Here is a 13,902-nt window from a genome sequence, read left to right on the forward strand (position 1 = left end):
TGGATGCTCTGCAGTGAATGGGTGCCGTCAGAATGAGAGTCCAAACAGCTGATAAAAACATCAACTTGTGGATTATTGTGATGTTTTTATCAGCTGTTTGGACTCTCATTCTGACGGCACCCATTCACTGCAGAGCATCCATTGCTGAGCAAGTGATGCAATGCTACATTTCTCCAAATCTGATGAAGAAACAAACTCATCCTAACCTTGGATGGCCTGAGGATGGGCAAATTTTCATTTTTGGGTGAGCTATTCCTATAACATCAATGGAACCTTTACAATGCACAACGGTTCTTTATCATGGAAAACGTTTAAGATTTATTTTGTATTTTTGTATAAACACTAAGGAAGGTTCTTTTGGAACATTTATTTTTAAGCGTGAACGAAGCACAGTGTGTTACACTGATGCAAAACCAGGCTTCATTCACCCCGAAGGAAAGCATATTTACACTGCCTGAATCTTTAAGACCCGTTTCTGGTCTTAGTCTTGACTTGGACTCGACCCTCTTCAAGTCTCCGTCTTGACTCAGGCTCAATCTGCTCAGGTCTTGGCCTGGACTCTGGCTGGAATGAGCTGGTCTCGACCATAGCACTGGTACATTCACAACCTCCTGCGCCACTGAGTGAAGCCTCAGCTGGAGCTGTTCTTTCTTTGGTGCGAATGTCTCCTCAATTATCGCACATGCATAAGCTCCTGTCTCAAACTGAATGTGCTGTCTGACCTATTTTCAACCGCGCTACCCTCTTTTCCTTGCAAACCGCACCCAATACCTTGTCCTGTGATTTCTCTCGCTTTCAGTGCTCTCGGCTGTTTTATTGCAGGGAATCTTTCGGATTTGGATGGCTGGCTTCTTGCACGTGAACTACTCTTCTCTGGGTGTGCATTGTTTCCCCCTCCGTCTCGTGGGAGTTGTGTTGGTGCCTTGCAGGATGAGCTCGCTTGGCATTTCACGAGTTTGCAAACGAGCATGCATTGCTTATTTCCTCCGAATGTGTCTCGGCTAATGTCACGCACTTATTTGAAAGTCGTTTGGCTTTTATTCTGACCTCTAAATGGTAGTGAATGTGAATAGTCACCAAGTTCAAAATTTGCATTTCGCAAAGCGAGGAAACAAACACCTCTACTTTTCCCCCAGAGAGAAACATCCCGCTCGTGAATCTGAATATGTTTTGATAAGCTCCTCAGCCTTGGCCAGTACAACATCCTTATCCTCGTCGTCATCAAAGCTAGCAGTGCAAGAGCATTCCCTCTCTCGCTCAGGGGCATTTCAACCAGGCGAAAAGGGGGACAGAGTGCATAGGGTGGCCTAGAGGCTTAGAGGGGACCACAACAATGTCCCTTGGGGGCCCCATAGCAAATTCTGTGGCCCAGAATCCCTAGTGACTCCACTGGTCTCGCGTCCTATAGAGCAGACAAGAACTAGCAGGTACAGCATCATCATATTTTCGTTTTGTCATGGTTTTGAAACCTGTAAAGTCAATGTTTCCATTCTGGCCACTCTGAAGGGTCTTCAAAGGTAAATCACGCCTGTGGGTCAATCTCCTTATACTTCCAAGACTTCTAACAAATCTTTAACAAAAATAAAATGGCACCTTTTGCAACCATAGGTTGCCGACTACCAGTGTTAATTTTGTTGACGAAAACAAGACGATAACGAAATAAAAACGTGTTTTGAATGACAAAAACTATGACGGAAAAGTAAAAAAATGTCAGTATCTGGGAGTAAGAGAAGAGCAGACATGTGGATACATTTAAAAAGCATGATGATGCAAAAGAGAACTCAAGACGGTTCGGTTTTCTGAGCGCGCACAGAAAAGCGCCTCTCACGCAGTGCACAGGTACTGAATTCAGCTCTCGAATGTCAAATTGTCTGTTTTGATGAGTATTCACATAAACACACTCGGTTACGTCTCAAGTGAACGTAAACAGATGTGAGAATATCAGATGTGTATCAGTATGATGCACTCGTGCATTCGGTCTTAAAGTGACAGTAGCCTAATTTAGTTACTGTTGTGTGTGTCAGTAATGTTAATCAAGCAACAAAAGAAAAAGAGAAAATCACTCACTGCTCTTGACTGAATGACTTTAGTAACCCTAATAAGGATTAATCTAAATGTATTTATACAAATACATATGTCTGCTTGAAAGTATGGAATGCCAAACCTGACAAAAATAGAAGTAAATAAATATAGAAATAAAAACGTAAATAAATACATAAATGTGGAAATTAAAAAAAATGGAAATAAAAATAGAAATAAATAAAAGAAAAAAAATTGTGGGAAAAATGCATACATAAGGAAATAAAAGTATAAATACTTATTTATTTATTTATTTATTTTTTTTTTTTACTTTTTTATACATTTATTTTTATATTAATTTATTTTTAAATTTTTACATGTCTTTGTATATTTATTCATATGTATTTATTTCTAATTTTGTCAGGTTTGGCATTGCATATGAAAGAATGAAGAATGTGGTAAATTGTTATGATAAAACCTTAATAACAAACCTATATAATGCGCTTGGAAATTTTAGAGAAATGCTTAACAAATGCATTACACTGTAACTAAACCCATTCGATTTTAGCCGACTGAATCTACTGTAGATTTAGTTGGCTAAAACAAAAACAATTCAAATGACTAAAATATGACTAAAACCAAATGGCATTTTAGTCAAAACACTATGACTAAGACTAAATCAAAATTTGCTGTCAAAATGAACACTGCCGACTACTGCACCGGGCCATAACATTCAACACCACAAATACTTAGTCTGATGAGGTACCAGCCAGAAATCCCAGCGGTTAATATGCAGTATTTCACCAGGAAGTGCTTTATTAGTGAGCTGACAGATACACAGGACTTATCTTCCATTGTGAATGTAGTTCAGTGTCCATTATTGTTCTGGATGAGTCACCTCGGCCGAGAATGAAAGAGTCTCTTACACACACACCCCTCACGAATGAAGCTCTTAAACCCTCCGTCTCGCTAACAGGTGTGTGTGTGTGTGCGTGAGAGAGAGTTTATTGCCCCTCTTCTGCGATAGGGTGCATGAAAGGAGAAGGTAATTACGGGTAAGTGCAGGATCATTTGCACCAGCAGCAGGGAAGGGATTAACCAGCGGCACACCTTCAGATGAACCCTCTATCGCTACATTACCCCCCCTTTCCCATTACCTCAGTGTCATTTTCAAATGAGCTTATTGAGAAGATGAGGGAGAGAAGATGAGTGCCGATGGAGGGATGGATTGGAAAAGAAGTGAACTTTGTTTTGACTTTTTCATTACCCTTTGAGGGACCTTTAAGGCCATGACACAACAAGTCAACGGTTGGACCGTCGTAGAACATCTATCGGCCCAGTTTTTGAGCAAAATGCTAACACCAAAGTGCTTAGTGGGTTGAGTCACATATGACAAGTACTGTGTATACTGTTGCCTATGTAGGGAGCTCCAAATCACTCATGTATCCTGCATTTCAGTTACAGTGATTCCTAGGTTATGAAACAAAGCCATTGTCTCTCTCTCTCTCTCTGTTTTTGTTTTTATGATTTAAAGGGTTTGGTTGGCTGTCAGAGTCTATTGTCTCATGAATAAATTAAAATGTTATAGTCAGGTGTTTTGGCACAATAATTTATGTTTAATGGCTAAAATATTTTATGGTGGCCCCTATTAGCAGCTGTGCCCTAATGCGTTCATTTAATACCGCTTAGTTTGAAAACATTTTAACGTTTTGAGCTTTGCATTTTATTAGGAAATAGCCTAGGCTGCCAGTGGTTTTGAATTAGTGATCTAAGAAGAGTGTTTTAATGTGACAATGGGCACACAAACACTGACTACGTTTACATGGACATCAGTAATCTAATTATTTACCTTATTCTGAATAAGCCAATATTATGATTATGGTATTTACATGAGTTGTTCCCGTTTTGCATGTTATAGTACATAGATCGATTAATGGCACACGTCATTACGTCCCACGTGACGCCATCCGACGTCCCCTCCAGAATTTCACGTATAAACATATAGTTCGTCTTTGTGATGATGGAATGATGTACAGTTTTGAGTGTTTCAATTTTTTATTTTATGAAAGCTTCAAGCGCAGTTAATTATTTGTACGTGCATACAGACGACGGCGGGTGTAGAAGCTCTTTATTTGGCGTTGAACGGTTGAGCACCGCCGTGTGTTTATCCTGTAGCAAAATGCGGCGAAAAGTCCTACACCACGGTAATAATGTGATTAATTACCATGTAAACAGAGATTTCTGATTACCTTAATCCGGTTAAAGTCATATTCGAAGTAAACACTAATAAAATTTCTGATGGGAATACGATATGAGTCTGCAGGATGTGCTTGTCATGCGTTCGGTACAGGGATGTGAAAAATACTTTAAATACTTGTGCATACTAAAAATGCACCAGTGTGAGTGTTTCTGTAGTGTTGGTAGCACTGTTCAGAGGTTTGTCTGACTGACAGACAGCTGCTTGCGTAGTTTCTTCTCAGGGCATGTGTGTGGTAATGTGGTTGAGTGCAAGAATGTCCAAACACACTTGCTGTTATAAAATGTCTGTCATTGTTATTGTTGTATTATTTGTGTACTATTATAATATTTTACAAATATTTTAAAAGAGCTTTTATTTTCAGTTTTCACTTTAATTTTAGTAAAAATTTTAGTATTTTAATTAGAATTTAGTATTATTTTATTAGTTATTTTTATTTTAGATTTTTAAATATTTCTGTTTAATTTCAGTTTTAGTAATTTTAGTACTTAAGTAATCATGGCCCGGTTTCACAGACAGGGTTTAGACTAAGCCAGGATTAAGTCTTAGTTCAATTAGAGAATTTAAGTAGCATTTATAAATGTGATTTAGAAAAAAACATTACTGGTGTGCATCTTGAGACAAAACAATAACACTGACAAATTTTAAGATATGTCTGTGCAACTGGCTTTCAGTTAAACCAGCTCAAACATGCATTTTAGTCCAGGACTATCTTAAGCCTTGTCTGTGAAACCGGGGGCAAATGTAAATATTTAATTTAAGTTAAATTATTTTTTTTCTATATATATATATATTTTTTTTTTTTTACTTTTTGTCTAATCTTCATATTTGTTGTTATTTCAGCTTTATTTCAATAACCAAAACATGTTTATAGTTATAGCTTTAATTTGATGTGCTTTTGTCATTTTCATTGATTTTATTTGTACATTTATGTGATTAATATTATTAACAACAATATTAACAAGAGCAAGTGAAAAACACTGCCTGCTCTTCATTTAGACTTGTGTAATTTGACTTGACATTTCACTGGGATTGGTATCAACTACTGAAATGTTGGTTTTGTGCCAACCCCAGCTTTAGATGTTTGATGAATCTAACAGAGTGTTTCTGCTGTGTGACCCTGTGAATGTGTGTTGTGTTCTCAGGCTCTTCTGAAGAACCCTGTGTTTGCAGTCGTTCTGGACGAGCGGCTGGATGACTCCGGTCTGTCCTCAGCGCTCATCAGCGGCTTCCTGTTTAACGGCCCTGAGGCGGAGCGTCCGGCGGGGATGCCAGCCTTCGACTGGCGTAACGTCTTCAACGCCACCAGCAGCGCAGCGCAGCAGATCACTCAGATCCTCGCGGTGCGTCTTCAGCTTTCACTGCAGCTTCCTGCTGGGCTGTTCAGAGTGCATTTCTATTCACTTCCTGAATTTGAATTTGAACTGAGGTAGCAAACAGGATGCAGAATTTGTCATTTGAATTTAAGAAAGAAGAATGAATTGAAGTTTAAAGAAATTGCAAAAAGAGGTTTATTAAGTTCATCAAGACACACTTTGAACGTTGGCTTGAGAGAAATGTGTTTGTTTATAAAATGTATTCTTTGTTTGTTTATTTATTTATTTACTTACTTGCTTATTTCCTCAATTCAAAGATTACACAGGCCTTTCGATTTCCCAGAATTAACCGTAGAATGCAGATTATTTGCCTTTAAATTCCTGAATTTGAAGAATTATTTGAAAATTCTAAGAAATTCCCAAAAGTGTAATTTCCCACTAGACATTTATTACAACTTTGAAAGATGACATGATAATTAATTAATTAATTTATTTTATTTTATTTTATTTTATTTTATTTTATTTTATTTTATTTTATTTTATTAATTTAATTTAATTTAATTTAATTTAATTCAATTTAATTAAAAAATGCAAAATAAAACTTTATAAAATAAAATAAAATGATTATGTTTATCTTTAATTCAATTACCTTTATAAAATAAAATATTTATATGTATCTTTTTTTTCCAGTTTTAGTAATTTCAGTACTTATTCAGTATATTATTTTAAACTAATTTCAGCTAAGTTTAATTTATTGATATTTCAGTTTTAGTTTTAAAACTGAAATATCAATTTAAACTTACAAAACGTCCCAGGTTACGTATGTAACCATGGTTCCCCGAGGGAACGAGACGCTGCGTTGGAAAACGCTAGGGGAACGCCTTCAGCGATACCAAGCTCTGAATCATATGTGTAATCAGTCGAACGATGGGCGAGACGTCCGCGGCGGGTGACGTCATGACCAGGAAGCTTTAAAAGCACGTGATTGCTCACAATGCGGACAGTCGGCCCTCTCGAGAGCCGACGCCACATGCTCCGCTCCCAAGCAGACCACGCACAAACTGGGTGTATCCCCGCTCGTGATGTAGCGTGGGCAGGGAGGAACACACAGTCTGTAACGCGATCTGCTTTCGCCCTTTTTTGTCTTTTGCTTAGACATGTTTCTTTCTCTGCTGGAGCTTATATTTGAATGCTTGTGCACTTTTTTGGACAGACAACAATAAATAAGACTCACAGAACATAAATCGTGACCGACACACACAGAGAGCTTTGCTGAATGACAGGAAGCTAGCGCCGGCTGCACCTCACGTGCTTTTAAAGCTTCCTGGTCATGACGTCACCCGCCGCGGATGTCTCGCCCATCGTTCGACTGATTACACATATGATTCAGAGCTTGGTATCGCTGAAGGCGTTCCCCTAGCGTTTTCCGACACAGCTCGAGTTCCCGAAGGGGAACTTACTATATTTCATAAAAAAATTGTATCTAATATTTATACTTGGTTTTATTGCAGCTTTATTTCAAAGAAAAAAGAACCATTTTTAATAGATTTAGTTTTAGTTAATATTTACATCATTGACATGTTGATACTGAAATTACCAGAAGAGTAATTTTCAACTAGAAGTTTATTAACTTCATCAAGATAAATTTTAAATATTGGCTTGAGAAAGACTCATTGAATGACTGATTTATAGTTTGAACATTAAATGTGTTACATTTCCCAGAATTCCATTACCTTTATTCCTCTTCCAGTTCAAATTCAAATTCAACATCCTGTGAAACATGTTGCCAAGTTTAATTGAAAATCCACCTCATGTTTTGAAAAGCAGCCAGTTTTTAAATTCTGACTTTTGCCCAGCGCTGGTTTGTTCATGCATCAGATCTCGTTTCTCCTTTGATGTTCTCCCAGCAATTATTTCCGTTTTCATTCAGAATCGCTGCTTTTCTCTCTCGTCTGATCTCTTTCACTGTAGATTTTCCTCTTTTATTCTCGTTTTTGTCTGAATGCAAGCGTGTTCGGGACGGCGTTGCCTAGGGGTGAACAACCAGAAGGTTAGAGGTTTTGAGGTTTTGAGGTTAGTGTTGATCCTTCAAGGCGCTGAACCTCTAAAGGTGTAATGAGTGCACTTTCACATGATTCACGTCAGCGTTCCCAATCCAATGGAGTGTCAAGCTGCGTTGCTGCACACCAGTCAGACATTGAAAGGCAGAAAGTGCAGCCAGTGATCACAGTGATTAATCTGCATGATGTATCATTTTGTGATCAAAACCAATCAAAGAATCAAAACCCAGCAGAAGCTTGATGCGTTGAGTTGTACAACATGCCACTGAATCCTCGTTGTGACATTCAGAGATAAATGCTGTGTGCAGCACATGACACTTGTGTTCATAAAAGCCCCGAATAAGTCGTTCAATAAAAGCGTCCCATAAATGACTAAAGTTTTAAGTAGAGGTTAACCGATATTGTTTTTTGACAGCCGATGCCGATATTTTAGAGTGCAGTGTGGCCGATATAGTTCCAATGTGTGTGTAACATTTGTACTTTAAATTTGAATTAATATTTAAGAAATTTAAAATGATTTGAAAATTAATTTAATTTAAATAAACATACTTCAAATGACAACTTCTTGATTCTGTAATCTTATCACAGCATGTTTCACAAATAAAGAAATATTTAAAAATATAAATAAAAAGGAAGTACACATTGTAACCAACAGGGTAATCTGGGAAGTTTGTGTGCATTGGGAATCATATTTTTTTTTTCAAATAAAGCCAAGGTAGCACTCATTTTGCATGCAGCACACAGTAGAAATGGCATGAATTTGACAGTGGGCAAATGGATAAAGCGCAGTATGGTTTGAAATCAATATAAAAATAAAAAAGTCTAAATAAAAGTCCCACCTCGAAAATATCGCCTAAACAGAAAAAAACTTAACCTGAAGCCACCAACAATAATGTTGCTGAATTTAAATGTCTTAAAACTAGTGGTCGACCGATTTATCCCCAAGGCCGATATATCGGTCGATGTTTGGCATTTTTCAGCTATCACATCAGCCGATATATCGGCCTTGGGGATATATCGGTTGCAGAGCAATGCATTAAAATGTTAAAATATACTATCGACTCACTGCAAACCATGTGACTTTTCTTCTTAACTGAAGTTTGTATTCTTTTAAATATTACAGTGACCAAAAAGTGTAAAAAGACCCACATTTAAGAAATATATCAATAATATAAATTCAGCAGTAAAATCTGTTAACAATATCATAAACGGGTAACACTTTACAGAAAGGTTCTTTAATAGCTTTTATTAATCTTATTGTAAAAAAAAAGTGTATGTACAGTATATCATGCCAAACATGTTCTATTGGATTTGAAATCTTTCTAATTCTCTAAGAAAATAGTTTTAATCTGTTTATACCCTTGAAAAGGTTAAGTTAATCCAAATTTAGAGTTTAAAAAAAAAATGATTCAATATATTTATGAATATAAATATGACATATAATGTGTAAATATAATGGGCAAAAATATTTTTATTAATTTTCTCATTTAAAATTTAATAACCCTAATTTTAATTACTTTTTTAAATAAAAAATGAACGTAAAACCAAAAATAAAAATGATTGAATAAAAATTATTAAATAAACAAACACTCAAACAATTTTAATAACTCAAGTTTAAGCTGACATAGCAGAAACAAACGCATATTAATAATTGATAAGTTATACTTATACATGAAAGAAGTACTAAAATTGCTAAACCTAAAACAAATACAAATTAATTAAAGCTCTCTCTCTCTCTCTCTCTCTCTCTCTCTCTATATATATATATATATATATATATAAGCTAATAAACCTGACAAATGGACATACAATTACTAAAACTTGTGTTGTTACAGTCAACTAAAATAAACTTTTAAGAAGTTTTTGATAATTAAAATAGCTGACTAACTGAAATAAAACAAGTTGAAGTTGAAGCTGAAAACTGAAACAAATAAAAATGAATTAAATTAACGTATTGTGAACAAACATGACTTAACAAATGATAAATAGTATATTTAAAAAAATAGAATTAGCCTATAATAAATATAAAAAAAAGATCAGTTCAGTGTTAGTTAATGTTTACCTAATGCATTACTTATTACTTACCTAATGCATAATTATGATACCTAATACATAATAGTAACACATTCTTATTGTAAAGTTGTACCAATTCATTTAGCTTTTTATTTATTTATTTTTTCAGGTTGTTCCAGTGAAGAGTAATGACTGTTGTCAACTCTCTTAACATTTGAGCATGACCTATTGATGTTGTTGGTTTGGTGTGTGTGTGATTTTGTATGCTTTGTTTATGTTTTCTGGTTCTTTATGGTTCAGTTTGAGTGGATACTCATGTTTCCTCTATTCTTCCTCTCTTTCATTTACTCTGTTTCTTCTCCTTCGGCCTCTCGCGGTTCTCTGTTCTCTGCTTGTGTTCAGCGTTCACCACATGAACCTCGTTCTTCACTGTCAGATTCAGACGCACAGAGGTGCTGAAGTGTGTGTGTGTGTGTGTGTTGCAGTGTTTTGATCTGGATAAGTTTGAAGGCGTCAGCACTGAGGCTGTGCTGGTTGAGCAGTCTTTGAAGCTCCTGAATCAGGACCGCTTCTGGGCCGGTCTGGTCTTCACGGATCTGGACCCCACTGACCCGCGGACCCCGCCACACATCAGATACAAGATCCGCATGGACATCGAGGAGACCGAGAGAACGGACAAGATCAAGGAGAGGTCAGAAACACACACACCACATCAACACATGACAGTGAAGACGCTTGTATACTTCAGGGAAAAAAAATAATATTAATAATAAAAAAAGAGCTCAAAAAAGTAAAAATAATGAAATCAATTAAAATGCATGAGTGACTCGTTCACTATAAGCTCATGCATGTGTATGTAATATGAATTTAGGAAACACATAGAGTCTGATTCAAGTTCATGCCGATTTGAATTTTATTATTGGAAAATAAAATTAATACTTTTCCTCATTTCATATTTATCCAGATCTAACCTAACTACTTTTTGAAATTCAACCCACTTATAGTAAAACATCTGCAAATGTAAGCATAATCTGGATTGATGATCATGAAAGTATCACGGAAGATTCACAATTTTTTTTGTTTTTTTTCAAATAATTAATCAAAGCAGTTTGAACTACTGGTTTGAATCATTCTGCAAATTTTGTATCTGAATCAAAATCATAAGAAATATATATATTTTTAGTTGTAAATCAATTTGCAGTAATATGTTCAAAATAATGTTCTGGAAAACTAGTCATATTTGTAATTTTGTTTACAAATATGAAAATAAATAAATTTGATATTTTAGTTTTGTGTATACTTTAGTGTTAGTCATGTTGCATTGGCAGCTATCTAAGGAATAATACAACTAAATAAGAATAAATGAAAACCAAAAAATGAATAAATAATTAACAAACAATATAAAAGAACTATAATAAAAATAAAAATACAAATTACAATAACTAATAAAATGACAAATGCAGATAACAAAATGACTAAAACTTGTTTTAGGTGTTGTTATTGCAAACTAAACTATTAAAAATTGTTCTCATTAATTGGCATACAGCTAAAATAAAATAAAACGAAAAGCATAAACTAAAAAAAAAAACACTTAAATGACGATTAGAATAGTTTCCTTGGCAACTAACTGAATTAGAATAAGTTTGAAATAAGTAAATATTTAGTAACTGAAATTACTAAAATATTATAAAATAATATTTAAATAATTATAAAATGTATTTTATTTATTTTTTATTTATTGTATTACATTTATTTAGAATTAAAGCTAAATAGAAATGTTTTTTTAATAAAGTTAATAAAGTTAAAGCTAATAAAAAACACAAATGCACATAACAAAATTCCTAAAACACGTCCTAAAACAACTAAAACTGCATTTTTTTATTTTTATTAAAATAAAATAAACTTAAACTAGAATGAAAATCAGAAATGTTGCCTTGGCAACTATACTTGAAATAAAACAAGTTTAAGTTTAATTACTAAAAGTTTGTTATTGTTAACTAAAACTATTACAACTTTTTTATTAACTTTTCCTTAATCAAAATAAAGCTGAGATAAAATAAAATGAGAAACTTAAACTTTAAAACATGAACCAAAATTGGAAATGTTGCCTTGACAACTAACTGAAATATAATATATTTAAGTTAAAGTACTAAAATAACTAAAACTAAAACAAATAAAAATGAATTAAAGCAATAAATAAATAAGACTAATGCATGTAACAAATTTACAAAAATGTAAACTAAAATTAAAATGCAAACTGAAATATAAAAAAATGCCAGTCCAGTGCAGTCGTAGCGTAACACACACACAGACAAACACACACACACACACACACACACACGCACATGCAGCTGAAGCTGCAGTGGGTTTACACGGTGTGTTGTTGATGTGTGTTTCAGGTCCTGGTCCCCGTTGGCCCGTGATAACCCGTTTAATGACCTGCACTACGTGAGAGGAGGCTTCGTGTACCTGCAGGACATGGTGGATCGAGGAATCATTACAGTGCAGACGGGAGTCAGTCAGTCGCTCGGCGTCTACGCACAGCAGATGCCGTACCCGTGTTACGTGGACGACGCGTAAGAGCCTCAAACACCGCTCTGCTCCTCCTCTCCTGATACTCCTGTCCGTGTCTGTGAAATACCAGATTATATAAGCACTGATGGTCTGTTTTCATGTTGAAGTGACGGTTTGGTGTTGAGAGAGGGATGGTAGAGCATGCAGAGAGGATATAATAATCAACGGCTCGCTGTGGCTGTGATTCATGCCTAAAGTAAATGTCAAATTAATATGATCTTTGATTGGTTCTCTTTCTCTCCGCCGGCTGGAGGAATCCATCAGTGTTCGTGTGCATTTGTTTATTGGTGCTGATGTGGACGTCAGAAGACTTGTGTTGTAATGTGTTTTTTGATTCGAGTGAAAAGTGGCACGCTTTATAGATTTGAATGAGAGGCTTTTTCCATGAAACTGAGACATCAGGCCCAAACTCTAGCCAGGTGATGCTCTTCATCAGACGAGTGTTTTTGCTACAGTGAGTCTTAATTCGATGAACTGTTTGTGATGGATGTGAGCGCGCAGGCTTGTCGTTGTGCATAAGAAGTAATTGTGGAGACAAATAATAATGATACCATATGCATTAAGAGAGGAGGCTTCATTTTTCAGGCCACAGTTGCATGTTGTATAAAACTAAATGATGCATCTTTCACAAGAGCTAGTTCAATATTTATAATTAGTTAGTAGAAATGATAATGACAGACTTCCTGTTAAAGAACTTCGCTTAAGAAAATTATAGGATTGTTAAAGATTAAATACAGTTGAAGGAAAAAAAAGAAGCAATTTTCATAAACATGATGATTTATAAAACTATAATATACACTACCATTCAAAATATTATTTTAAAATAAATTACTTTTATGCAGCAAGCACGCATTGAATTGATCAAAAGTGACAGTAAAGACTTATAATGTTACAAAAGATTTCTATTTCAAATAAATGCTGCTCTTTTGAACTTTCGTTTCATCAAAGTATGCTGAAAATAAAATGTATCACAGTTTCCACAAAAATGTTGTGCAGCACAACTGTTTTCAACATTGATAATAATCAGAAATGTTTCTTGAGCAGCAAATCAGCATATTAGAATGATTTCTGAAGATCATGTGACACTGAAGACTGGAGTAATGATGCTGAAAATACAGCTTTGATCACAGAAATAAATTACATTTTAACAGATATTCACATAGAAAACAGCTGTTTTGAATTCCAATAATATTTCACAATTTTACTGTTTTTATTGTATTTTGGATAAAAAAAAAATGCAGCCTTGGTGAGCAGAAGAGAGTTCTTTCAAAAACAAAACACTGAAAAATCTTACCAACCCCAAACTTATGAATGCTAGTGTATATCCATTATTTTGTATCACTTCTGGTTGTTTTTACATGTAACATATAGTGTGTGTGTGTGTGCATGCGTGCGAGCGTGCGTGTGTGTGTGTGTGTGTGTGTGTGTGTGTGTGAGAGAGAGAGAGAGAGTGAGAGAGAGAGCGAGTGAGTGTGATACATCTCTGAAGCGTCTTTAGCCTCCCAGCAGAATCGGTCAGACCTGCGTCATTTAGTTCCATTTGAAAACTCCCAAAAGTCCAATTCTATTCTTGCACTGAAGAATAGAGAGAATGCTAATTTGCTTTTCAGAGAGAGAGAGAGAGAGAGAGAGAGAAAGAGAGTGTGTGTGTGTGACACACACA

At 35.2% G+C, this 13,902-nt stretch overlaps 1 protein-coding gene across 1 annotated transcript in view; it reads left to right on the plus strand.

Annotated features, from left to right (window-relative positions):
* The window catches only part of LOC107749001 (ATP-binding cassette sub-family A member 1), a 119,004-nt gene that overhangs the window by 26,394 nt on the left and 78,708 nt on the right, over positions 1 to 13,902 (plus strand). The window contains exons 8-10 of the mRNA XM_016564039.1: positions 5,422 to 5,619; positions 10,151 to 10,356; positions 12,065 to 12,241. Coding sequence (XP_016419525.1) covers positions 5,422 to 5,619; positions 10,151 to 10,356; positions 12,065 to 12,241 — 581 coding nt within the window. The remainder of the gene's footprint in view (positions 1 to 5,421; positions 5,620 to 10,150; positions 10,357 to 12,064; positions 12,242 to 13,902) is intronic.

This window comes from Sinocyclocheilus rhinocerous, unplaced genomic scaffold, assembly GCF_001515625.1.
Source record: "Sinocyclocheilus rhinocerous isolate Xijiao unplaced genomic scaffold, SAMN03320098_v1.1 scaffold680, whole genome shotgun sequence".
NCBI lineage: Eukaryota > Metazoa > Chordata > Actinopteri > Cypriniformes > Cyprinidae > Sinocyclocheilus > Sinocyclocheilus rhinocerous.